The sequence below is a fragment of the Pongo pygmaeus genome, chromosome 18 (assembly GCF_028885625.2).
Source record: "Pongo pygmaeus isolate AG05252 chromosome 18, NHGRI_mPonPyg2-v2.0_pri, whole genome shotgun sequence".
NCBI classification, from domain to species: Eukaryota; Metazoa; Chordata; class Mammalia; order Primates; family Hominidae; genus Pongo; species Pongo pygmaeus.
In genome coordinates, this window is record NC_072391.2 from 84,616,249 (window position 1) to 84,643,454 (window position 27,206).

A 27,206-nucleotide genomic window follows, 5' to 3' on the forward strand; every position below is an offset into this window, starting at 1 on the left:
CGGGACAGGACCCAGGCCCCACAGAAAGGCCTGGAAATAGCAGCAAACCCGAGAGTAGAGAAGGAAACACCCACCGCCGGGGACCTACGATCCCCCGCTCTCCCTGGAGAAGGAAACACCCACCGCCAGGGACCCATGATCCCCTGCTCTCCCTGGAGGGCACCCAGCGTCCAGGAAGCAGCCGCAGCTGGCAGGCTGTGCGGCAACCCCGAGACTAGCGGAAATGGCAGTGGGTGGGCCTGCAGGTCACTGCCCCTGGGCACTGTGTCCTCTCTGAGGGGCTTGTTTCTTAACCACACAGAAGAGGGGGGTCTCGTAATCAACGGTATCAGGATCAACAGGTGAACAGACGCTAGTTCTGCCATGGCGATCCTTATTCTTTTTAAAGCAAAACAGAGTTGAAGTTCTACCCTCCAACACCCCTAGAAGTGACCATACCATTCCCACGCGCATCTTCAGCTTTTCACCACACGTGACTTGATAAAAATTAACTATTTGCATTTTTACAGATTACACCAATACCATCTCTCACTTGTTTTGCAATGGAACAAAGCTGTGTGCCCGTCTGCCAGGTGACAGCATGGGTGGCTACACCGTAGTCCACCCGCCTCCTTCCGGCCTGTGACAGTTGTCACAGTGTAGCAATGAACATCCCTGCGTGGCCCATGCCCAGGCTCTCGCGTTGCCCTCGAGTGGACACCTCAGGATGCAGTTGCCAGTCCCTGGGCCCGTGTCCTTAGTGCCATGAGCTAGTACCAGCTGTCCCCAAAACAGCTGCCCCACCTGCATTCCTGTTCCCCTGCATCACTGCCAACACTTGGAAAATCACACTTGCCAATTTCTGCCAATCGAGGGTGTACTTTGAGTGCATTTCCATGGAAAATATCCTGTTTCTACAATTCCGACCTAACAGCATGAATTAGCAGCAGTGACTCACAGGGAGGCTGGGATGAGAACAGGAGGTACTTTCACTGTCTATGCTAAAGAACTGTTTACAAGAACGTATTACTTTAGTAAACAGAAAAGAAAGATCAATGAGATCCTCAGTTCGTCTGCCTGGCTCTGAGCACATTCCCTCCCATATCTGTCCTTGTCGCAGATAATGCAACTCACTTTGGCTTAAATCTAAGAAAATCCACTGGGGCCCGAACCCCTATGGGTCCCTGGGTAGGGACTGGAGACACCTCTGATGCCAGGTCAAAGGGAAGGACACAGGGACAACCACTGTCTGGGCTCCAAGGCATCCCTTTAATGCTCCCTTCTGTCAACGCAGGAAATCTGACACTTTGTCAAGAAGCTGGGAAGTCTGGGTTCCCAGGCCGACAGCCCGCATGGCTTAAGGCTCTTGCCTCCATCTGACTCATATTCCCAAAGAAACAAATCACAAAACACACAACAAGCCTTCAAAAACGGATTTACTTGAAACTGTGAAGAGAAACAAGTGCATGGGTACAGGTGGCTGCTGCCGGGATTGCTCCGGTCCTACCCAGTGGGGTGCCGCCTACCCGGGCAGGGCACAGCTCCTGCTGCAAGGTCACCTTACCAGGGGGCGCAGAGGGACTCATGATCAGATGGCATAGCGCTTTCCTAATGCAGGCAGGCTACGTGGCCTCCAGGAGCAACCAAATGCAGAATCAAGCCAAAACCCACACGGCTCTGACCCCCTCATGCTCTGGCTGGCCTCCCGGCCAGCAGCCCCTGAGGGCTGGCATGCAGGCCACTGAGCTGTGGGTGACACAGGGTATTCCACGGTTTGCACAGTCTCATTCCCATTCAAAGACAGGCCAAGGCTGGGTGCAGTGGCTCACACCTGTAATCCCAGCACTTTGGGAGGCCGAGGCAGGTGGACTGCTTGAACCCAGGAGTTCAAGACCAACCTGAGCAACATGGCAAAACCCCCATCTCTACAAAAACAAGTTAGCCAGGAGTGGTGGTGGTGGGTGCCTGTGGTCCCAGCTACTCGGGAGGCTAAGGCGGGCAGATAGCTTGAGCCTAGTAGGTTGAGGCCTCAGTGAGCCATGATCGCCCCTCTGCGCTTCAGCCCAGGTGACAGAGCAAGACCCTGTCTCAAAAAACAAAAAAAAGTACCAGCTGAATGGAGACTATCTGCTGCTTTCTTCTTCTCTAAATAATTATGGGGATGTGTAGTCAAGTGATGTTCCTGGTCTCTCCCCAGAAGTAAAGACAGGTTGGGCCACGTTAACACTGGGCTTGATCATGATTCGAGGAGTTTTATTCTCAGGACAGGTGATGGTTCTATGAGCACATTCCCATAAGTGTTAAAAGTTACACCATGAAGGTAGCAACCAGAATAGAAACATCCTAAAAGAGCCTAGCTGCTTTCTGCACCGCCTTGGACGGTGGACCACAGCTCAGCATCTTCTGTTTGCACCCAAGATCCCACAGCCATTAGGACAACACAAGCTCAGAAGATGCACGTGGGCAGGCGTTCTGAAGTAACAAAGGGGCTGAGGTTCTGCTGCTGTCCGTGACTGCCCACAAGCACTGAAAATGGCCTAACCGTGTGCAGGTGAGAAAGCCTGGGGGTGAACAAGCCCTGAGGAGTCACGGAAGCCAGAGCCAGCAGCTGAAGGGCCCTTGCGTGCTGCTGCAGCACAACTGCAGGTTCTCAGAGAAAAACCTCCAGCTCCGACCCGGTTCTGCACAAAGCTGAGAATGGAGCGGCCAGCAGGGCATGTGGCTAGAGGAAGACCACGGATACCCACCCCTCCCTCCTCGTGTGCCAGGTGGGCTTGCTAGGGGTGCAGGTGCCCAGTGTCAGGGCAGGGATGCCACAGAGCCGCAGCCAGACTGAAGGGGCCCAGGGCATGGTCAGGAACAAGGAAGGAGGGAGCCTGAGGCTCTCCCACCTTCACACTCAGCAGCAGACACTTGAGGTCAGGGCCCAGGTGGGCTGAGGGACCCCAATACCACCCGCCTTGAATCTCAGCCTACAGAAGTCGTTTGCAACTTCCTCATGCAAACGAACATTCAGTGCCGGCACAGAAAAGCCTCCAATGACCTCTCTGAAATCTTCAATCACATCATTTCCAAACAAGTGACAAAGAACACGTTCAGGTGTGCAGAGCTGCGCTGCAGGCAGCCACACTCCAGAGAGCAGACTTGATCCTGCCCCAGAGTGAGACAGCGACGGAAAGGCATCCATGGTGCAAAAGATGGAGAGTCCCAACCTCCCAACTCCACCTGCCATCTTCCCCAATCAAGCCCAATACACTTGGCTGTCCTGAACTGGGTTACTCAGCCTTCTCCTTGGAGACGGTTTTATCCAACTCTCAGCTGATAATGACATCAGCCCTTCCGAGTCCTCACCTGCAGGGAATGGACCACCTGCAGTCTCCCCTGAGAGGATGGATGCCTTCCCCTGGAAGGGAAGCTGCTGTTTTGAGGCGCGCAGATTCAGTGCCTGTCCCTACAGAACCGGAGCCAAGAACTGGCTAAGGACACATCAGAGTGGAAAAAAGACCTGTAGTCACGACTGAAGGGACTGGCTGCGCGGCCAAAAAGGCCTCCCTTTCCTGGCTGTGTGGCTGTGGCCCTGCCTGGCATCACCGCAGGTCACCACCATGGAGAGACCCCCCCCCAACATACACACCAGAACCAAGAGCCCCATGAACTGACCAACAGCCCATGGCTGAGACATGATGGGTGGAAGCCATTTCTATACCCAAACACTGGAAGCGTAACTGAGATCTGAGATTCCTTTAATCAGAAGCACGTGCCTCCCACAGTGTGCTCTTCAAGCCCCAAAGGGCACACCTCTAGGACTGCGTCCCTTAGAGCGAGCCTCGGGCTCTTGGTAAAAAATGCATTTGCTTGATTTTATTTAAACAATGGTGAATCTTCAAGGTGCCAGTCTACATGCCCAACGGTCCTCCAGGCTTCAAGGCCGCAGTCACCGTCACTCAGGGACTGCCTCATTTGGCACGAGAGAAAAACTGACCACCACAGACGGCAGGGAGTGACAAAGCTTGTAGGCTAATGCTGCAAAAGCCGCTAGAAACGGGCCACACACGAGAGCCGGCAGGCGCGCCTCGGGGTCTGTGTGGCTCCCGCTGCTGCCGCCCTGGAAGGGCACTTTCTCCACTGGCTTTTCTCGTGAGTCTTTCTCCCAGGCCAGCCAGATTACTATTTAGGAACCTTTGCCAATTCTCTGACTCTGGGAAGCGAAGTAAGAATTTGCCAAATGCACTGAGGCTGGGCAATGGGAATTCTTATTTTTTTTAAAGGCCAGTCAAGGAGAAATTCATCAGGAAAACATTTCCCAGGACATCCTCAGGTTGGTCTCCACACAAAGGCACACAGACTGTCACCTTCCCGAGGTCCCTTACCAGCAGGACGTGTCCAGGGTGCCCAGCACAAGGACTTGGAGCAGCCCAGACACAAGGACAAGTGGCAGAGAGGGAAGGCTCGCTGAGGACGCCCACTCGGGCACGGAGCTGGCTGCGGGCTGGGGGAAGGGCCCGCTCCGGGCACCATGCTCTCCGTTCTTCAGGAGATGCCAACCTCAGCGAAGACCTCAGATGGGGTCCCCACACGCAGGTGTTAACATGACATGGGGCACACAGCAGTGGAGGCATCAGTCCATGGGGTCTCCAAGCTGGAGGGTCCCGCTTTCCAAAGTGTGTCCCCAGATGCAGGTGTGGCTTTCCTAGAAAGCTGTCCCCTCACCTGCAAAGGGGTTTCCTCGTCCTCTCATACGGGCACTCCTGGCACCTGTGTGGACCACTCACTGCTTCAGACACATGGGCCTGGAGCCTTGCGTTCTGGAGAAAGTGGCTGGCAGCTTGGCTTTGACACGGCGTGCGTGCAGGGAGGAAGGCATGGACAAAACAAACGCCCTGTCTGGAACAGGCCGTCAAGGACAGTCAAGTGGCTGGAACGATGGCCTTGGCTCCAGAGCTGGAGAAGAGGGGCTGGGGCAGGTGCATGGGCTGGGCTGTGCGTTCAAGTGACATTCCCTAGTGACTCAGGTCACTAAACCCACTGCACAGGTGGGGAAGCTGAGATCAGAGGTGAAATGCTTTTGTCCAAACTCCAAGCAAGCTGGTAGAGAAATGGGGATTCACTCCAGAGTCCCGGCCCCAAGCCTGAGATCCTACCAACTTCCCGAGCTTGCTCTCTGCATACTGTGCCCGTCACACCTGCGCTGCCTGGGCTGTTCGCCTCTTCCTGACCCCCTCCCAGAGGCCACTGTTGCCCGGCTTCCCCCAAAAGGAGTGGGGTGGAGCACATGGGTCTCACACACGACCCAGTCTATCATTCTATCCGCTCACAGGAAGAGCGCCAGTCAGGAGGGTCCCGTTTCCCGAGAAAACCGCCAGCCAGCCCAGGGTGCGGCAACCCCACCGCTTCAATTCTCACGCGGTCCTGCGGCTGTCCCCTAGGTCTGCTGCATTCAGGCTCGTTCTTTTTTTGCTCAGCTGCTTCCATCATGGCACTGACAAATATGCAGGTCTACGTCACACTCTCTACATAAAGTGCTGGGGGGTGGCTGGGCTGGGCCCCCCGACGAGGTGTGCGTTCTGGTCAAAAGGCCGGATTTCCAAAGTGCATGCTGCTTCTATTCACAGGTCAGAGTTCAGAGCCCCAGAGCCGCCCGGGATGTGGCAGCAAGGATGTGGCCGGTCAGGAGGTGAGGGACTGAATGTTCTTGAGCATCTCATCGAAGGCCTGTGGGGACGGCGCATCTGCGTTCCGGAAGGTGGCCTGGACCCGGCTGTACAGGCTGAAGGATTTCAGCTCCAGCCAGACGAACCCGAAGCGGTCCTCATCGAAGAGGATGAAGACCCCGGGGGTGCGTTCAGGGCTGGTGAAGCCATGGCCCGCGATGAGGCCTGTGCCATAAAAACTGAGCAGAAACAAGAGGGAAACTGTGAGCTGGGGGAGGGCTGAGTCAAGCGCACGCCACGTACAGCATTCTGCAACCCCCTCTGTGCCCCAAGAGCCACATCCAGTGTTCATCAGCCAAGAGATGACTCCCAGAGCCAGCCTGTCTCTGCAGGGGCAGCTGGGGTGTGGGCTGAGCCTGCCTCTGAAGGGGTAGCTAAGGGCGCAGGCCGAGCCCACCTGATGATGGACGCAGAGGCCAGAGCTCGGGGCTGCTCAGGGGATGGGCGCTGACTCGCAGCGCCCGTGAGGGATTCACCCACTGACTGCACACTGCCGAATCACTGAACTAAAACGAGGTCTCTGCAGGCCCGAAGAGCTCTGTTCCAAAACACATTTCATAAAAGAGGCCCAACATGAAAAAAAATCTTAATGTCTGGGAGTTATGTCCCCATACAATTAGCTCTAATACAGGCAGCCTGCAGCTGACATTAACTCAGAAGGAAGAACTCGCAAACACCCATTTATGGCTTTGAGGTCACCAACAGACAGGAAGACACTTATGTCTGTCTTGCAAGCAGCTAAATTCTTCCAACAGATAATGAGAAGTAAGGGGCTGGCCTGGAATCACCCAATGAGGCTCCAAAGGCTTGGGGAAAGAACAGCCCCGTGGACCAGGGCCTGGGCCTCAGAGGGCTTCTCAAGTGCGGGGAGAAGTTCCAGGGCCCAGAGGCAGGTGCAGCCATCGGCACTGTGGTCAGAAAAAAAGCAACAGGCATTCCCTGTCCCGGTGCTGTGGCCAGGCCCTGCAGATCCATAAACTAGGCAGGGAAGGGCCCGGGAGCCCCCATATTCAGCACAACAGGGACTGTCCTGCGGGTTAGCTGGGGAGGGGGCTGAACAGGTCTTCCTGGCCAGTGGCTGCAGCACGTGCTGTGACTCGCAAACTGGCTCTGAGCCCATTGTGAGGTATTAGGAGTTTTGAGATTTTTGAAGGGTAACAGAGCTTTTTCCTTTTTTAGCTATTCAAACATTTATATCGGCTAAAACAACACTCCAACACTATTTGTATGCCTCTCTCTGTAAACCCCCTAGTCACCATTATCATACATGGGAACATGAAGAAAGCCCCACCCAGACATCCAAACCCCCTCCGGGAGCTGGACCTGTGGCACCCTTCCCTCCACCCAGACATCCAAACCCCCTCCGGGAGTTGGACCTGTGGCACCCTGCCCTCCGTGACAGCAAGTTTAGCGGGAAATGCAGACACATAGCGGCATACACACATAGTAGCTTGGAGGTAAAAGGAAAATAACTGTAACTTGACAATGGCAGAATGACTTTGATGCCAGGAGACTGACAGGCGGACCCTCAAAACAGCCCCCAAGGCCACTGTCCAGCAGAACCCTCTGTGGTGATGGAATGTTCTAGAGCTGCACTGTCCACCAGCCACATGTGGCCATGAAGCACTTGAAACATGGCCTGGGCGGCTGAGGGCCTGGATTTTTCATATTCAATTTCAGTTCATTTGAATTTAAACAGCTCTAAAGGGTAAGGACACGGGGCAAGGGCCTTGTTCATCTATGAGGAGCAGCCTGAACGGCAAGGGGCCCGTGGCACTGAAGGCGGTGGCCCAGACAAAACTGTATAAAAAAAGTCAGCGAGACACCAGCTGGCAGCTGTGCAGGCCTCGTCCCATGTCAGCCGCCCAAGCCCTGCAGTGGCAGCGGCAATGCCAGCCCCTCCCACGCAGTCGCAGCTGGTGTCCACTCCACTGGCCACCCAGGCGCTGGCCCGGCACAGCAGAGGCAGGCAGGCACAGAGGAGGGAGGGGGCAGGAAAGCAGGACCCACATCTGAACCACGCACTGGGAAATGGCCGAAGGTGACCGGCAAGACGCTGATCAGGAGGACACCAAACCAGGCGGGCTTTCCACAGGGTGGGTGGGGAAGGGGCCTTGTTCATTTTCTACTTTCAAAGCTGCTGGACAGTTTACATGATATGTGACTTGACTGACTGCAAACAAGCAGCTTTAGAAGCCACTGGGGGAGCGGCACTGTTGCAGGAATGTGAGGCATCTGGAAGCCTCATGCCCCTGCAGCTCTGAGGTACCCCAGAAGGGGTGGAAGGACAGGAGCCTCCAAGACGGGACCCAGCTGCGTGGCCACTTCCTCAGGTGCTGGGGGACATGGCCCAAGGGGTCAGAGGCCCCACTCCTGTCCCAAAGCACTGGCTGCCACCCTCTGTGAGGTCACAGGCCTTCTCCGCCTGTGCTAGGTATGGGGCTGGGGCCCTCGCTGAAGCCCATGCTGTCCCACCCTTGGGCCCCAGTGCCCGCCGCATCCTTACCACATCCTGCAGGTTCGGGGGTAGTCCTCATTCCTGGAGCTCACGCCCACAGGCAGCACGAACGGCTGCCCCTGCCCACACTGGGCAGGCTGCTCGGCCGCAGCCACGGCATCCCCAGGCTCGCCACCATCCTCACCAGGTGTCCCGTCTGGGCCCTTGCTGGGCGCCTCTGCCCTGGGCTGAGCGGGGCTTGGCTGGGACTCCCGGGGGCCCTGCCGGCCGCGACCCTCGCCCGCCTCGTGCCCGCCTTCCTGCTGCTCCTGGCGCACCCGCTCGCGCACCTCCAGGACAATGCGGGAGAGCTCATTGAAGTTGCGCTGGTTCTCGAGGTCGGGCAGCTGGATCCGGTGCCTCAGGTCGATCTCCACCGTCTGCTGCCCGGCGGGGATGTTGGGGTCGCCCTGTGGAGCAGGTGGCGGTCAGCAGGGCTCGGGCCAGCAGCAGCAGCAGCAGCACCGCTGTGCAGGCTCCAGCCCAGATCCACCTCTGGCTGAGCGAGCTGGCACCAGCCCTCCCACTGACTTAGCAGCATCTCTTACAGAGGAAGAAGTCTCAGAATCCCTTAGAAAGTGGCGGGGCCAGCAACACCTATGAGTGCCCCTGAGGACGGTGGCTCACACCTGCTCACCTGCGCCCAGAGAAGTTCAAAGAACATCCCAGAGCTGGGCAGCAGCCCACATCTGTCTGCCTGAAAGGCACAGCTCAGGAGCCGAGCCCTGGGAAGATGTTTCAGCCCCAAAACTCCGTGAGGAGTCCAGGAGCCAAAACTCTGGGGTCCAGGGAATGCCCCATCATGCCAGATGTGGCCCTGATCCCTAGAGGCTCAGGGAAGAGGCTTTGCCCCTTCAGGTGCTGTCTGCCAGGATCCCCAATAACCATTCAGGGCAGGCGGGCAGCATGTGCCAAGAGCCCTGGCATGGGACAATGAGCCCCTGTTCACTGCTGGGCTCACCACACAGCCCACCCTCAGGCCACTCCAAGGAGAGGAGCTGCTGAAGCTCAGACAGGGTGGGAGCTGTCTGCAAGCACAAGGGTCTCCATGCAGCTGCTGGAGGGGCCCCTTTCCCAGGCTGTCCCCAATTAAATCTGAGCCTCTGTGTGGGGTCTGCTGGCCAGACTTCCTAAACCCTGCAGGGCTGCCAGGGTGGCCAGGGCTGAGCGGTGCTGTGGAAAGGCCACCTTGGAAGCACACAGACTCCATGAGGGTCTCGTGGAAATGCAATTCTGGTTCAGTGGGGCTGGTTGGGGCCCGAGAATCTGCTTTCCCAAGCTCCCAGGGCTGCGGGTGCGGGCCCACTCTGAGGAGCAAGGGTGCCTGGGATCTGTGTCTGCCCAAGTTCCCTAACTCCACAGCCCAGTTGGGCCGGGTGCTCCCAGAGCCCCCGCCGACCAGGGCAGCCGCCACTCACCGTGATCTTGGTGCCCCTGGCACGCCGGCCGTGGAAGCTGAGCATCACGATCTCCAGGCCGTGGCTGCCATAGGTACCTTTGAAGAGGCCAGGCTTGATGAGGTCGTCGGGGCGGCTCGGCGGCAGGTAGATGCGGCGGTAGGTCAGGCAGTTGCTGTGAGGAGCGGACGGGTCAGTACAGGAGACCACGCGGGGCAGGCAGGACTGAGAATGCCCAAGGTGCCAGGGATGAGCTTTGCAGGGCGGGGTAGGGCGGGCAGCTCAGCTCAACCAGGGCCAGGTGTCCACCAGGCCTGTGGGCAGCAATGCGCCTGGGGGAGCCCTCACCCCCACCCACCCACCAGCACGCACGCTTCCAACAAGACTTCTGGGGTTAAGGGGGGATCACCGCCAGGGCAGAGCTTTAGGCGGGAGGGGAAAGGAAGTGCCAGTTTCCTCCATTACCCGGGAGAAAGGAGCCCAAGTCACCATGGAGGGGATCCCCGCACTGGGCTGAGCGGGGCTGAGCTCTAGAGTGCCAGTGTTGGCGGGGGTGACAGGAAATCGACAAAAACAGACATCCGGGTGAAGGATGGGGTCTGGGGCTGTGCCACAGCAGCTACACGGAGGCCTGCACTCCCAGCACCCACAAAGAGAGGGGCTGTGTTCCAGGCACCCACAGAAAGAGAGAACTATGCTCCCAGCACCCAGAGAGAGAGGGGCTGCACTCCCAGCCCCCAGCAGGAGAGAGGGCTGAACCCCAGCACCCAGCTGGAGGGCTGCATCCCAGCACCCACTGGGACAAAGGACTATGCCCCAGCACCCACCGGGACAGGGCTGCTCCCCAGCACACACCAGGGGAGGGCCGCCCTAGCACCGAGCAGGAGCCGCACTCACTCGTACTGACTGGTGTAGATGAACTTCATCAGGATGAGCTCCTGCATGTGCTCGTGGAAGATGTCCTCCAGTGTGCGCCCCCATTCCTCCCTCAGCCACGTCCGAAACTCCTTCCAAAAGAACAAAGGTCATGAATATCCACATGACAGGAGGCTGTGAAGAGGCTGCCGGCTGTGCCGCTGAGAGGACATAGTGTGTCCTTCTTTGTCAGCACACAGGCACCTGCAGGGCCCTCCTGGTGGGGCAGGATGGACTCGGTGCTGGGAAGAGAAAGGGGAGCTGCCAGATTTGACCCCATGCCAGAGGTGCCTGCCAACAAAAAGTGAAGGTTCCGGGCCCTTGGTCTGCTGGGTGGGAGGCAGCAGGGGCTGTGGGGAGTCCAGGCGAGGTGGGGGCCACAGCCATGACCAGAACTCAGGGTGGGCCTCCCTTCCGTGCCCACCGGTGGGGCAGGAACAGCATCTACACAGACTCTGGCCCTGCACCGCACAGCCCCTCAGCCTGCTTCTCTGGCTCCTGGGAGCCTGAGTGTTGCGGGAGCCCTCACCACCAACCCTGAGCCATGCAAGTCAGCCAAGGACGATGCACTGAGCCCTCCGCCAGTGACTGGGTGGATTTTCCTTTTTCAAAGGAAAAGCAGGTTTGTTAAGGGGGCTCCCAAAAACTCCGCAGCCCCACCAGTCCGCCCTGCATTCTGCCATCACATGGTGCTGAGGATATTTCGTGCTTAATGGTTTGATTCTACACAATTTACAGAATTCATCCAAACTTCCAAGTTCCTAGCTCAATACAGTATTTCCAGTCATTATCTAGACTGAACTCTGAAAGGAACGCATAAGCAACTCACAAAAAAGAGGAAACACTATGGTAAATTGCTTTCATACACCACTGCTCCAAACTCCAACAAGAAACAGAAATCACTGCAGGGGCTGCACTGAGCACCTGGCAGGACCACACGATCAACACAGAAGCCACCTGGATTTTTATGTCCTAGCAGCACAAAATATAAAAATGAAATTGTAAAAAACTCTATGTACAAAATCCTCAAAAAAGTAAGACTTGAGAATAAATGTTACAAAATACGTTTAAGATCTATTCTGAAAACCACAAAACACTGCTGAAAGGAAGTAAAAATGCCTGCGTACATAGAGACGCCATGTGTGGGGTCTGGGACCCATCTTGGCCTTGTTCCAAGAGCAGTTCTCTCCAGATTGATCTACAGATCCAACCTCATGCCAACCACAAGCCCACCAGGCACTACACAGACTGGACTCGCCAAGTCTGAAATTCCTATGGAAAAGCAAAGAACCGCGACAGACAGGCAATCAGGAAAACGAAGAGCAAAGTGGGAGGACCAGGCCGCTCTCAGGCCTTGCCCAGTATAAGCTCCCATCATGAGACGGCGTGCAAGCCTCAGGCCTCACACAGGCACCAACAGAGCCAGGAGCCCAGAAACCCCCACGCAGACCCAGCTGCCTGATTGCAGCGGAGGTGCCCACGCCTGCCCCTCAGGAAAGGAAGGTTTTCAGCAAGGTGCTCCGTCAGCTGGGTTTTCATATGGAGAAGGAGGAACCACGACCCCACCTTATGCCACACACAAGATCATTCAAGATGGGGCACAGGCCTCCACACAAATGCTACCAAACTTCTATTTAAAAAAAAAAAAATGGAGCCTATCTTTGCAAACTGAGTGTTTTAGTACTCAATTTTTACAACTTTTTTAGGATTCAGAAAATAACCATAAAAGAAAACAAAAAGTTTCACAAATTGGACCTCATCAAAATTAAAACCTGAGTGGCTGAACTTGAGGAAAGGCTCTTTAAATAACAGATAGAAACAAAAGTAACTGAATGTAATGAACAAAGATTTCAATGTTACCACTGTAAGTACCGAGACTTCAACTCCACACCACCAGGAAGATGAGCATGTGTAGCCATGACCTCACTTTGCATAAAGAGGTGCAAGCAACGGGACTACCAACCTACCAACCAGACCCTGTTACCCAGAAGGCCATCCCAAGCATGTTTATTATGAAATTACTCATCAGAGCAATACATACAAGCCACAAGAAAAAAAAAACAGGGAGCCCAGGACATGCACGACAAGGATCAATTTCATGTTTACCCAGGGCCTGCTCACTAAACACATTGTACTCGCGACCCTCGTGGCAGCCCTGGCAGACGGGCCTGAGGGTGACAAGGATGCCTGCTGGCTGCTTGAGACAGGAGCACGGCCCATCCTCCCTTCTCTGCTCCTTTCGCAGGCCTGAGATTTCCAAAAACCTCAGTCTGAGGGGAGGGGCCTGAAACACACAGGGGTGGGAAGGGACATGGTGGCTTGTCCTGGCCCGGCACCCATACAGAAAAGGCCAGGTCTGGGTGGGCCCGAGCGTCCCATTTCTCACAAGGACCCACGGCTGAGGGAACCCACAACCCTGGGAACATCATCAGATCATGCCAGTGAGGCAGCCTGGGTACAAGGAATGACCTCCTGGGGTGGGGGTGACCCACACAGAGATGCAGGGATGCCAAAGAGACTGCATTGCCCTCACAGCCTCCCCTGTCCACAGCCTGGCCCCTCCAACCTCCCTGGGCAGACAGGACTCCACTCCCTTGGAACGTGCTTGATATGGTTTGGCTGTGTCCCCACCCAAATCTCATCTTGAACTGTAGCTCTTCCAATTCCCACATGTCATGGGAGGGACCCCAGGAAGTAACTGAATCATAGGGGTGGGGGTCTTTTCCATGCTGCTCTCATGATAGTGAATAAGTCTCATGAGATGCAATGGTTTTATAAAGGGGAGTTCCCCTGCACAAGTTCTCTGTTTTTTTTCCTGCTGCCATGTAAGATGTGCCTTTCGCCTCCCGCCATGATTGTGAGGCCTCCCCAGCCATGTGGAACTGTGAGTCCATTCAACCTCTTTCCCTTATAAATTACCCAGTCTTGGATATGTCTTTATCAGCAGCGTGAAAATGGACTAATACAGTGCTGATCCAGAAGTTCTCAGCCAGCAGAGCTCAGGGCAGTACCGAATTCCTGTGCCTGATCTTTTACCTCAGCTGTGAAAATTATCAGGATGTGTCACCATGTCCAGACCTCCTGGGACGTCCTCTTCCTGGAACGCAGCTCTCCTGGTGATCTACCTGCTCTCTGGCCTTTAGTGGAGAGGAGCTCCCAGCTGATGCATGAATCCACAGACAGTCCCACCCTCTGAACCCCTACACGCCCTGAGAGAAAAGCAGCGAGGACACTGCAGGCCTCAAGATGAACAAAGTGGCTGTGGGACCAGGTGACAAGCCCCACAGGAGGGCGCAGCCAGTGCAGCTCCTGCAGGAGAGGAGAGGCCGCTCTCACTCTAGGATGGGCGGTGCAGCACCATCACCAGCCCCAGCCTCTGCCCTACCTGGGACAGTGGCACCCTCACCCTGTCAACTCCAGGAGGGGGAGCTCACAAGCGGGACGAGCCGAGGGAGTACATTGGATGGGGGTGTGGACATCACACAAACAGCAGCACCCCATACACTGACCGTAAGCATGCTGCCATTCCAAGTGCAAGAAGAGACAGCAAGGGGATGTTTCTGGGAAATAGCTGCTTCTAGAGTTCACACAGCAAATAAACAAGATGAGCCGGGAACATTCCAAAACAGAAGAGGAATACAGGCAATTAAAATATAGTGATAGGCCAGTGCAGTGGCTCACAGCTGTAATCCCAACACTTTGGGAGGCTGAGGTAGGAGGATCACTTGAGCCCAGCCTGGGCAACACAGTGAGACCCTGTCTCTAAGCCATGAATAAAATAAAATAAAATAAAATATAGTGATAAAACTACAAGAATTCGGCCGGGCACGGTGCCTCGCGCCTGTAATCCCAGCACTTTGGGAGGCCGAGGCGGGTGGATCACCTGAGGTCAGGAGTTCCAGACCAACCTGGCCAACATGGGGAAACCCTGTCTCTGCTAAAAGTATAAAAATTAGCCAGGTGTGGTGGCGGGCACCTGTAATACCAGCTACTTGGGAGGGAGGCTGAGGCAGGAGAATCACTTGAACCCAGGAGGCGGAGGTTGCAGTGAGCCAAGATCGTACCACTGCACTCCAGCGTGGGGGACAGGGCGAGACTACATCTCAAAAACAAACAAACAAAAACTATAAGAATGAGAATAGTGTGGTACTGACATGTAGACAAACATATGGATCAGAATATCAAGTCCAGAAATGAACCAAGTATACAGGGTAACCTAGGACAAAAGCAGCGCTACAAATTGATGGAGAAAGTGTGGTTACTCTGCATCCAGTATGGGGATAACAGAGCAGGTCTGCACAGAATCAAGGCTGGGGCTAAGCCTTACATTTCACATCAGAATAAATCCAACAGAACCAGACACAGACACGAGAGAAAAATAAAAGCATGAGCTCATTTGTAAACATATGTGCGTCGGGGAGAGATCTCAGGATGGCACTAAACTGAGAGTCTTTTAAAGATGGATACATCTGCTTATGTAAAAATTAAAAATACGGCTCGGCGTGGTGGCTCATGCCTGTAGCCCCAGCACTTTGAGAGGCCACGGCGGGAAGATCACTTGAGCCCAGGAGTTTGAGACCTGCCTGGGCAACAAAGTGAGACACCCCGTCTCTTAAAAATTAACATTAAAAATAAAAAATTCCGTGGATGAAAACACACCATAAGAGAAATCCAAAGACAAAAAAAGGAATAAGAAAAAAACCTGGCAAATCCTGTCTGGAAGGGCTTCGATTTCCAAATAGTTAACAAGCTCCCACAAACCCACTGGAAACCCACCAACACCAAACAGAAAGAGAGGCACGGGCTATGACCAGACAGTTCATGAAACAGTTCATGAACCACAGAGAGCTCCTGACCCCAAGACACTAGGCTGGCCTCACTCAGAATAAGGGAAACATAAACTCCCCCCCACCAAGATTCCAGCAAGACCTTCCCTCTCACCTTCCCTCCTGGGGGTTTCTCTCATTTCCACAAGGAGCACGTGTTGTTATATTTACAACCAGGAAAAATACCACTCCAGTTCAAAATCAGTGAGCCCACACACAGAAGTTGGCTTACAGAAACTTTTCCTAATCCCAAAGTATATAGTACCAGAAATATAATATGGTTTTCTTTTTTAAGGGCCCAACAGCTGAGGAGTTTCTATTCTTGAAAAATCTATTGACATTTTCACTTAAATGTGAACCATAAGGCTGGGAGCAGTGGCTCACACCTGTAATTCCGGCACTTTGGGAGGCCGAGGTGGGCGGATCACCTGAGGTCAGGAGTTCGAGACCAGCCTGGCCAACATGGTGAAACCCTATCTCTACTAAAAATACAAAAATTAGCCGGGCATGGCGGCAGGTGCCTGTAAGCCCATCTCCTCGGGAGGCTGAGGCAGTAGAACTGCTTGAACCGGGAAGGCGCAAGTTGCAGTGGGCCAAGATCACGCCACTGCACTCCAGCCCGGGCGACAGAGCGAGACTCCGTCTCAAACAAAACAAAACAAAACAAAAAAAACATGAACCACAGCAATCACACATACGTTGTGTTTCTGTATATAAAATCAAATCTAAAATGACAGCGTAATTAGAACATTTCCGTTATTGATCGTCTTCACATGCCATCTATTCGAGAAAACAGGAACATCACTTACCTGCAAAGGATTCCGAGAAACAGGACATTTGGTTCATCTCAACCTTCTCTGCAGTCCTCTGGCTGATGGGGAAACCACCAGAACTCAAACTAGCTAAGAAACGCACACCCTGGCCGGGTGTGGTGGCTCACACCTGCAATCCCAGCACTTTGGGAGGCCAAGGTGGGAAAATGGCTTGAGCCCAGGAGTTTGTGACCAGTCTGGGCAACATGGCATAACCCCGTAGCACGGTAGCATGCCTGGCTAATTTTTTGTTTTTTCTTTTGAGACAGGGTCTCACTCTGCCACCCACACAGGAGTGCAGTGGTGCGATCATAGCTCACTGCAGCCTCCACCTCCTGGGCTCAGACAATCCTCCTGGAGTGCAATGGTACGATCATAGCTCACTGCAGCCTCCACCTCCTGGGCTCAGACAATCCTCCCATCTCAGCCTCCTGAGTAGCTGGCATGCCACCATACCTGGCTAATATTTTTGGTTTTTGTAGAGACAGGGTCTCACTATGTTGCCCAGGCTGGTTTTGAACTCCTGACTTAAGTGATCCTCTTGCCTCAACCTCCCAAAGAGCTTGGAATACAGGAGCCACCGCACCTTCCTTCTTAAGAGTATTTTGAGAGGACAGTAAGACTTAGATCCTTGAAAGCTAAAACTCAAGGGCAATATTAAAATACTCAGGCAAACAATCACACACAGGCTTCCCCGCTGCACTGGCACGATCCGGAAGCCTCCACACGGTCTGCTCGAGGGTGGGAAACACAGGAACTCTGGGTGCAGTCCTCAGGTCTCCCTGCAGCTCACATCCTAGAAGCAGCCTCCCAGCAACCCCTCAGCAAGTGGATGTGCCCACCAAAGGGGCAAAGCAGAGCCAACTAAAGAAACGGCCTGTGTGGTTCGTTCGTTCTGCAGGGGGAGGGGAACGGCAACCTGCCCGCCCACACGATGCTGTTCCTCGAGTGTGCTGGATGCATGGTCTGCACTGACAATACTGGCTTGAATCATGTGAAACGGCCACCATGCAGGTCGCATGCTGCTGACTTCCCTCCCGCATGGGTCTCTACTTTCCCCGTGGGGAAAGGAAAGGTCCGCACCATGTGAACACAGGGCCGGCTGGTGGGCTCACCTCCTGCCTCCCGCCAGACATCCTATGGTGGTCCGTCTGGTTGCACTTGGTGGAGAACTCATCCTTCTTCACAATCTTCAGTGTTTGCAATGCAAGGAAAGAGGAGAGTGAGGAACAGTGTCTGTCACAGCATCCCCCACGCCAGGCAGGTGGCCACGACCCCTCCCTCACCACACCCACCAAACCCCGCTGCAGGCACCCAAGATGCAACCAACACAGTGCCAGCGGAGGGAGCTGAGTCTCCCTGAGCAACACTGCCCCAAGAGCAGGAGGCGGTGGCACACCTCAGAGAGGGGCGTTTGCATTTCCCAGCGTGACACAGAGCAGCAAAAGGGCTGCATCTCACACGCAGGGTGTGGCAGATGACACGCTGTGCTCACCGTGGAGGCTACTGCCAGACCACATCAGAGAACAGAGAGCGCACTTGATTCCACACTGATATTCTTGCAAACAGGAAAAAAAGAAACAGAGGAACTGAAGTTGCAAAGAACCAGCGACTCTAACTGAGGGCAGAATCAAGAGGGGTCCGGCAAGTGACCACTGCGGAGTCCACCGCACCATGGAGGCGTGAACAACGCACAGCAGGGCAGGGCGGAGCCTCCCTCCCACCCGCCGATCTGCTACAGCCCAGGTCTGCAGCTGAGAATAGCACGGCAGGCCTGGCTGGAGCCCACACAGGACAGCACCGGGACAGTGAGGACCCAGCCCGGCGCTGCACACACCTGGATGTGGCCATGGTGGGGCCCTTTGTGGCCGTACATGCACTCCACTGTGGCAGCCTTCCTCTCCATCAGGTGGATCCTGAACAGAGGCTTGAATCTCATGGGGTCATCGACGTGGGGGTCATGGGGAGGCAGGTACATCCACCCGATGATGAACAAGCCATCCACCTACAGGAGGAGACAGGCAAAGGTCCATGAGTGGCTCCCGGGCCAGAGCGAGGGCGGCCCTGCCCGGCTCCCCGCACTGCAATCGCACAGAGAAGCTCCTGCCAGGCCAGTACGTGGGACCTGCACGCCCACCCTCAAGGTGCCTCGAATCCCAGCACTATCTTCCAGCTCTGAGATGCAGGTGGACACCAGGAGGAGGCAGAATAATCCAGAAAGTGAGACGGGGTGAGGTGCCGACCGGACAGAGGGAATGCGGGTGCATCTCCCAACAGGAAAGAGTGAACGACGGCAGTGCAAGGGCCTCGTTCGCGTCCTGAGCTGAACAAACTGCCGTTCAAAGGCGGCTTGGAGATGATCAGGGAAGCGTCCCATGGCCTGGGCAACAGGCAACAGAAGAAGCGTTTGCCACTTTTGTCAGGTGTGGCAGTGACACGGAGATGCAAGAAACACCCCCTTTCTTAGGGTGCTGCCCGGAGGGACGGACGGCGGAAATGCCACGGCCTGGGATTTGCTTCAAAACCGAAGTGCAGGGGAGGAGAGAGGCATCAAGACCCCGGGAAGGGAGCTCAGGAGTGGGAAGAGCCGAGGAGTGCACTGCCCCTGCGTCCTCGCGTGTCTGGGCACTGACTGTGCAAACGCAGAGGCGGGTGGGCCCCAGCATGCTCTGGGTACAGCGGCCACATGCTTATAAGGAAGGACAGCCTAGCGTCACCCCCTTCTGGGAGAGCTGGGACCCATGAGACTTCCAGCTCCAGCAACCAAGGAGAGAATTCCATCATTTCTGGGGCTAATGAGCCTGGGTCAAGCGTGAGCTGGTGCTGTTCTCTCACAGACTCTGCTTTCCCCAATTATCCACTGCTTTTTGTTTTTTGTGGTTTTTTTTACTCTATTACTCACTGCCAGTAAGTAAAACAATTACCACCCTTCCTCCATTAAAAGAAAGGAAAGCAATCTCTGCCCACCCTGTGAGCTGCCGGGCTGGTCTCTCAGAGGAGACATCCTAAAAGCAAGGCTGGACCACGCGACGTCCAACACAACAAACGCAGAGCGGGTTTCTCCACAGCCGCTCGCAGCAGATGAAAACCCCACCTGGGGGCAGAGCCCATCCCTGCCCCAAACCCCACCTGGGGGCAGAGCCCATCCCTGCCCCAAACCCCACCTGGAGGCAGAGCCCATCCCTGCCCCCAACCCCACCTGAGGAGCAAAGCTCAGAGCCGCAGAGGAGCCATCTGCCCAGGGGCCATGCATGCCAGGCCTGGAAGAACCTACGCAGAGGCCACGGGGAGACAGACACACCCGCCCTCGCTGGGCTCAGCCCCTGGTCCCACAAAAGGGAGCAGAGCACAATCTGAACACCAGCACCGGATTTTCAACACAGCAAGAACAATGGCAACAGTGACACCTCAGGGGCCAGCCGCCTGCCCAGAGCTCCACAAAGTCAGGGCGGGGCTTTCCGTTCAAGAGGCTCCAGCAGGAGGCAGGGAAGGGAAGAGGGTGGGAGGGCAAACCGGAAGCCATGCAGACACCGGAAGCCATGCAGACACCGGCACCACGCAGACCCCACGGAGCACCACCTCCTCACTCCACAGGGACACCTGCAAATACCAAGAAAAGTCAGACAACTTCACTGTGTTGAATGAGCAGCTACTTTTCAACATAAATTGGCAGGTGACCGAGAAACACAGAAACTAAAACTACAAGCAGACATCTGCTCCTGGCCCTGGCCCCAGGGCTCATATCAAACCTGCCCTCCTGCTGAGACCAGCCATGAAGACTGAACACTCTCTCCTAATTCCAGGAGGAAGAAAACAAGAAAAAGAAAAAAAGACTGAACACATCAGAGAGCAATGAAGGTAGCCCAGAGACGAGGACCCAAAGCCCTGAAGAGAAGGGACAGGCTGAGGGGCGAGGGGCAGGGCCTTCTCCCGGCTTCCTGAGGCCACTGACCACTGGCTGGGGAGGAAGGCCCATGTCTGGCACCCGCAGGCTGGAGAGGCGCACACGGAGATCAGGGCTACACAGGAGCCAGGACTACTGCGGCCAAATGCCAAAGACGGCAACCAGAGAACACAGCCCCACGCTGCACACAGGCAGCTGCACAAGGCACCTGCGGAATCCTGAGTGAGGGGCGGGAGGTGGAGGAGGGAAGCAGAGTGGCTGCTGAGAGGCGACAGGGCCAAGCGAAGCGTGACTCACCAAGCCAGGAAGAGAAAAGGAGGAATCAGGGCCTGGGGACGGAGTGCACGGAGGGCCTCTGGCTGGGCCCTACAGAGGGCTGTGTCCTGGGAAGGAGAGCGACCCGGAACGAGAATGAGACGCTTCCCCAAGCCTGAGACGCGCGCACACCCCGGGCCTGCGCAGAGCAGGTGCCCTGACTCAGCTCTGCCTGCAGGCCGGGGCCAGGGCCTCTTGAGGAGACCAGGCCACGGCACCCAGACAAGTGCCCAGGCGCACGGTGAGGGGTGGGGGGCATCCGACACGCCTGGAGATCAGGAGAAAAGGCAGGGGCTAGACTTGAAAAAAACTTTCACTACTGTACCCAAAAAGATTAACAAAGAGAAGGAAAACTTCACCGAAAAACGGGAATTTAATAAAAAAAGAAAGCCAGACTTCCATCTCCAGCCATGATCGAGTACCCAGGACTAGACAGGCACTGCCACGGCAGACCCGACAAACAGGAAAGAAATGTCCTCACGGGTCCTCAGACCCCAACGGCAAGCAGGCTGCCGGGAGAAGGGAAACGGAGGCGACTCTGCCACTAGCCTGGACTTCCGCCTGCAACGTTCTAGCACTTTCTAGCAGGGGCCAGCCGCCTGCCCAGAGCTCAGCAAAGTCAGGGCAGGGCTTTCCGTTCAAGAGGCTCCAGCAGGAGGGCGCAGGGCGCGGGAGGCAGGGTGGTCAGTGGGGGTCCACAGCAGAACCCAAGGAAACAGACGTCAGAGTGCACCATGGCTGGAACATGTGGGGCAAAGACCAGGAACGGAAGGACCCAGCTGGAACATGGGGGGCAAATACCAAGAACAGAAGGACCTGGCTGAGGGCGGGCTCCAGACCCCAACAACGTGTGCACGATGGGCCTCGGCGTCCAGGAAGCAAAGGCCCTCACAAGCCACCCCCTCAGACCAGAGAGTCCAAGGACAGGCCACAAGGCCGAAGTGTTGCTCTAAGCAAATCTTTGCTCATTTAGAAAATAAAATTGGCTCCTGAAAAGTGACAGAGCAAGAATTTTTTGGTAATTATCTCAAACGCACATCTGGGCCAGCTTGTACCCAGGTAGAAGAGGCCCTCAAATTCCTCCACGTAAGGCACCACTCCTGCCCATGCACAGACCCCGTCGCGAGGCGCCCGGACTTACCACCACGTTCAGCAGTCCTCCGTATGGCCCGATATCTGGCTGCCACAATCCCAAAATGTGTCTATATCGGTGAAGCACTACAGGAGGAGAGAAAGAGCAAGTCTCTGTGTTAGACCCAGCGTGCCGCAGGGAGCCCAGGAACCCCGAAATGGAGGAAGGGACCATGAGGACTCACAAAAGGCTTGCAAGAGAGCCCTCCAAATACATGCACACCAAGCCTCTAAAGATCTATCAGAATGAGGCCGGCCGCGGTGGCTCTCGCCTGTAATCCCAGCACTTTGGGCAGATTACAAGGTCAGGAGATCGAGACCATCCTGGCTAAATGGTGAAACCCCGTCTCTACTAAAACTACAAAAAATTATCTGGGTGTGGTAGCGGGCACCTGTAGTCCCAGCTACTCGGGAGGCTGAGGCAGGAGAATGGCGTGAACCTGGGAGGCGGAGCTTGCAGTGAGCCAAGATCACGCCACTGCACTCCAGCCTGGGCGACAGAGGGAAACTCAGTCTCCCAAAAAAAAAAAAAAAAAAAAAAAAATCTATCAGAATGAAACTATCCTCAGAAGGCCTAAGTAAAATGAGCCTCCCGTAAAGTGATGAGCCTTCCATCAGTGGGGGGAAGTCAAGCAAGGCTGGGAACTCTCTCTTCGAGGAATAAGACAGAAGACGCGCAAACAGAGAGCTGGACTAGACCTGCCAAATGCCGAGACGCTGGTAGCGCTACAAGGCATGTCGTAAGCAATCAGATCTTTAAAGCTATCCCAACAATGACAATGTCACACTCGCCGAAGGCCCAGGATGCAACTTCTCCATCCCGTTCCTTGCCAGCCAATGGCCAGGTCAGGCTGGGCCATCTCACTTCCTGAGCAGCTCCAGGTCACCCTCGAAGCTGCCCCTGGGCCCTGCCCAGGCCTTCACCCCATGGGGTACGGGCCACTGCGCCAGCTGCCTCCCCTCCAGGCAGGCCTGAACCCCCAGCCCACCCACTGCCTCTCTCCATGCTTCCCTGGCCAGGCTCTAGGCCCTCAGCCATGTGGCTGCCACCAACTTTCCTGCCTCTCTACCCTACCTGCCCGCTCTCCATCAGCCTCAGCCTCCCAGGTCAGCCCAGCCCAGCCCAGCCCCTGCACTGTATCTGCATTCATGAGCCACCCTTTGGATGCTAAATGCCTGATGAAGTCTGCCTCGCTTTCACCACCACTGTTAGTTCCCATCATTCGGGAAGCCTTACCCATCAAGAGAAAGCAGTGAGCGTGACGATGGGGGAGAAGATGGCACCCAGTGACTTTCCCTAAACAGGCCTGGGTCCCCTAATAGTAGAGCTTGGGGGTAGCAGCTGATCTGGGGGATGGTCCCAGGAAGAAGGGGTGACCGGGTAGAGAGTACAGACCTGGCAGGAGGATGAGCCAACATACAGGGTGCTTTGTGGACACCTCCCCATCACAGTCACCAAAGGGCAAAGGCGGCCGGCCCGGACTGTTACAGCCTCACCCATCTGGGTCACTGGAAGCCCAGGTCCCAGGGCCCCTAACGGTGGGACAGAAAGTGCTGGGAGCCATCATATGAGGGCTGCCTATGAGAGGTGGGCCTGCACTCACCCGGGACACCCACCAGAGCAGCAGGCAAGACCAGCGCAGGGTGGAGGAGCACGCCTGGCGCCTGTGTACCTGGAAAGCTCCCGCAAACCCTGGGTCCCGCAGAACGACTAAGCGCTCAGCAAGGCAGGAAACGGAGTTCACAGGAATCCAGCAGAAGCATCGCTCACTCGGTGGGAGGAGCAGCAGATACAGCCTCGGCAGCAAGAGGCACATAAGTCCACTCACAGCTTTACAAGACTTCAGTAAAGACAGAGACGGGAAACGTTCGTACATGGGGAGAAAACACTGTGAAGACAAAAACTCCCCCAACCAATCATCAATAACGTCATCCCAACTCAAATCCACACCCAGTTAATCACCCATAATGTCATCCCAACTCAAATCCACAGGTTTTAAAAAATAATTTAACAAAATGATTCCAAAGTCCATATGAAGAGGTGAGAGCAGCCAGTGATACTCCAAATTTTAAAAGACAAGTGCTATGAAAATGAACTATTCTAACTACAGCGATCAAAACAAGAACAGAATGAGATATGAAGAAAATAAAATATAATCCCCCGGAAGCCCCAGTGGCAGCTGACACAACCGTGGAAGTCAGGGATTGTGGAACAGGTTGGAGCAGAGGACAAAATGTCATGGGCCTGCAGATTAAAATTTCAGCTGGAGGCCGGGTATGGTGGCTCACGCCTGTAATCCCAATACTTTGAGAGGCCAAGGCAGGTGGATCACGAGGAGCTCGAGACCAGCCTGGCCAACATGGTGAAACCCCGTCTCTACTTAAAATACAAAAAATGAGCCAGCCGTAGTGGCAGGTGCCTGTAATCCCAGCCACTCGGGAGGCTGAGGCAGGAGAATCACTTGAACAGGGAGGCGGAGGCTGCAGTGAGCCAAGACCACGCCACTGCACTCCAGCCTGGGCAACAGAGCAAGCCTCCATCTCAAAAAAAAAAAAAAAAAAAAAAAAAACAACTGGATCATCTATTTTTAAAAAATAAATTTCCATTATCCCGGTGTGGTGGCATGCACTGTGGTCCCAGCTACCCAGGAGGTTGAGGTAGGAGGACCACTTGAGCCCGGGAGGCGGAGGCTGTAGCGAGCTATGATCGTGCCACTGCACTCCAGCCTGTGCAACAGAGCAAGACCATATCTCAAAAAAAAAAAAAAAAAAAATCCCCTCTATTTCAAAAGCAGCACATACACAGTCACTGAAGACAATTTGGAAAAAGGAAATCTAAAGCTCACCAGTCATCCCATCACTCAGAGACCACATGCACAGTCAACATGTTGGCGAACATGGTTTACGTCTGCTGTCCTGCACCTGTATCTGCTTGAGTGAGCACGTGTGACTGAGTGAATGGGCAGGGTCTCAGGGCTCTGCAGGCAGTGGGGGCCATGGGGGTTTCAGAGCACTGGAGTGGCAAGACCACTCCAGACCACAGGAAGGAAGATGGAGCAGGGAGGGCAAGAAAGCCAGGACAGCAGCAAGTAGGTCGCCACCTGGATCTAGGGCACAGAGAATAAGAAACTTCTCGAGCCTTTGGAGAGGACGCTAGACTCCACCAACGGCTCCCAGGATTCAGCCCAGACCATCGTTTAGAAGTTCCTAAATGAGCCCAGGCTGTGTGCAGGCTGCTGCCAGCCACCCCACACATGGACACCCCTTTCGGAACAATCCTGAGTCCATTTACAGGACACAGTCAAGCCGGTCTTGTTACTTTACGGTCACACCTAGATGGGTGTCTGATCAGGAACCATAAACACACATTGACCTTGGCAATGAAATGCACACTGAAGCATTTAGGGGTGAAATGTACTGATGCCTGCAAGTGTGAAATGCATCAGAAAATAAGTCCACGGATGGCTGCAGGGATGGACTGCTGGACTGCTGGGCGGCTGGGTGATAACAAAATGGTGGTTCACTGGACAATTCTTCCAACTTTTCTGTTTTCAAAATTTCATCATGAAATACTGGGGTGAAAAAAAACACTATTCAGCATGGCGCTCTCTCCTCCTCTCCCCTCCCCTCAGCTCCTGCTTTAAGTGCTAGGAACACTGCCCAATGAGCCTGCCTCAGACGCCTGGCAATCCCAAAGTGGGAGTTCCCTGTTGTGCTGAAAAGCAGCATTTCTGAAATAAAAACCCAGCAGCCTCCCGAGATGCCAGTTCTAAAGCGACATCCTCCCTGCACCTTGAAGCTCTGCATGTTGGTCAAAGCGGCAACACCTTCGCTGTACTTTGGAAGCAACGGCCTCTGCTGACCAGATGTCGGCTCCTTTAGTCTGCGACAGCCACCAAAACCATCCCAAGAGATGAGTCAGAGAAACAGCGTGGCCAGATGGGCTGCCAGCGCGCAGACCCAGAGGGGACACAGACTTCCTCGTGGAATCGCAAAGCCTGTGTCTGAGAACACTCACTTTAAAAAGAGTCCTTACGAAGCATGGCTATCACGCAAGCAAATGTATTCATTCAAGAGATGAATCCGTGGATTTCAACAGGAATTAAGCTCCCATTCAAACGGTCAAGAGCAGAGTTGGACACGTACGAGCATGAGCGTGATCTCTATACCCTAATGCCTCATCATTTTTATTATAAACATGTCATCTAGATGCCTATCTTTCTAAATTCAAAGTACCCAGTCCTCCCTAAAGTGGGCTCTGGTGGGGGGGAAAAGGAGCCAGGAACAATGTTCCCTGCACTTCAGTGCCCCACAAGGCTCCTGTGTCTCAGTAAAGGGCAGCAGATGGCCAGGCCTTCCCACAAGCCCAGGTGACTTCGAGGGCTCACTTTTGGGCAGCTGCCACATTATCTTCCCATATGAAACAGCAAGGGATAGGGCTGGGTGCGGTGGCTCACTCATGCCTGTAACCCCAGAACTTTAGGAGGCCGGAGCAGGCGGATCACCTGAGGTCAGGAGTTTAAGAGCAGCCTGGCCAACATGGTGAAATCCCGTCTCTACTAAAAATAAAAAAATTTGCCAGGCATCGTGGCGTATGCCTATAATCCCAGCTACTTGGGAGGTGGAGGCAGGAGAATCGCTTGAACCCAGGAGGCGGAGGTTGGAGTGAGCCAAGATCATGCCACTGCATGCCAGCCTGGGCGACAGAGCGAGACTCTGTCTCAACAACAACAAAAATATATATACACATCGGCTTCACATGGAGAGATGATCTTCCTTTGTACAGTGGCTCTCCACCCTGACTGTGCGTCAGAATCACTAGGGACAGGGGAAAACGTCAACGCCGGGCTCCACGGCAGCCAAGTCAATCAGCAAGGGGATGTGGGGTAGTGTGGGGGGCCCCTGTCAGGGTTTCTGAGAAGCTCCCAGGTGACTGTGATGTGTGGCCAGGCTGAGAATCTTAGTGCAATTTAATCATTCCACAACATACACAGATGCCAACACATCACACTGTGCCCCTTAAAGACACAATATATACAATTATTACCTGTCAGTTATAAAGAAATAAACGCTTCTCTGACAATCGAGGAGGCTACACAACTATACAAGAAAACCAACCTTATTTCTGCTTTGAACGTTACGCAGTTTTTCAGTACCAAAAATTAAATAGATGATTTAAAAGATGAGAATGTGAATAAGGACATCGCTACCTCTTACTAAATGTCGTTTTAACATCTGGTAGTAGATTATCAGATGCTGAGACCTTTAAGATTGTAACCCTTATTAAAAAGAAAATAACATAACAAAAAAAAAAATTGTTAATATCTGAGTAAAGGCTAAAATGAAAGAAAATAATCCAGGCCAGACGTCCACAAACTTGAGCATCACCCGAATCCCTGAGGCCTGTTCAGGTCCAGCCCGGAGGTCCAGACACGACAGGCGTGGGAAGAGGCCAGGGAAGCTGCGTCCATCAAGTTCCCAGAAGACATGGATGCCGCTGTCCAGGACCCCACTCTGGGAGCACAGATCTAGCCTCACAGGAGAGCCTGGAAAACGTCAGAATAACTTTTTAGGTGAACGCATTCCTCTAATTCCAGGCACTGAAAGTAGGCATCTATCTGCCCTGGGAGCCCCGGCATAAATGCTCCCGAAATGAATTCAAAATGAAGCCAAAGCCGGGCACGGTGGCTCAAGCCTATAATCCCAGCACTTTGGGAGG

General features: G+C 54.6%; 1 protein-coding gene across 2 annotated transcripts in view; it reads right to left on the reverse strand.

Annotated features, from left to right (window-relative positions):
• Positions 1 to 3,705: 3,705 nt before the first annotated feature.
• FBXO31 (F-box protein 31) overlaps positions 3,706 to 27,206 on the reverse strand; it is a 54,603-nt gene continuing 31,102 nt past the window's right edge. For both annotated transcript variants that reach the window (XM_054453287.2, XM_054453286.2), the window contains 7 exons: positions 21,498 to 21,574; positions 17,975 to 18,142; positions 17,253 to 17,327; positions 10,482 to 10,591; positions 9,606 to 9,759; positions 8,197 to 8,597; positions 3,706 to 5,869 (listed from right to left, as the gene is read on the reverse strand). In XM_054453287.2, the coding sequence (XP_054309262.1) occupies positions 5,647 to 5,869; positions 8,197 to 8,597; positions 9,606 to 9,759; positions 10,482 to 10,591; positions 17,253 to 17,327; positions 17,975 to 18,142; positions 21,498 to 21,574 (1,208 nt within the window). In that variant the 3' untranslated portion in view covers positions 3,706 to 5,646. The remainder of the gene's footprint in view (positions 5,870 to 8,196; positions 8,598 to 9,605; positions 9,760 to 10,481; positions 10,592 to 17,252; positions 17,328 to 17,974; positions 18,143 to 21,497; positions 21,575 to 27,206) is intronic.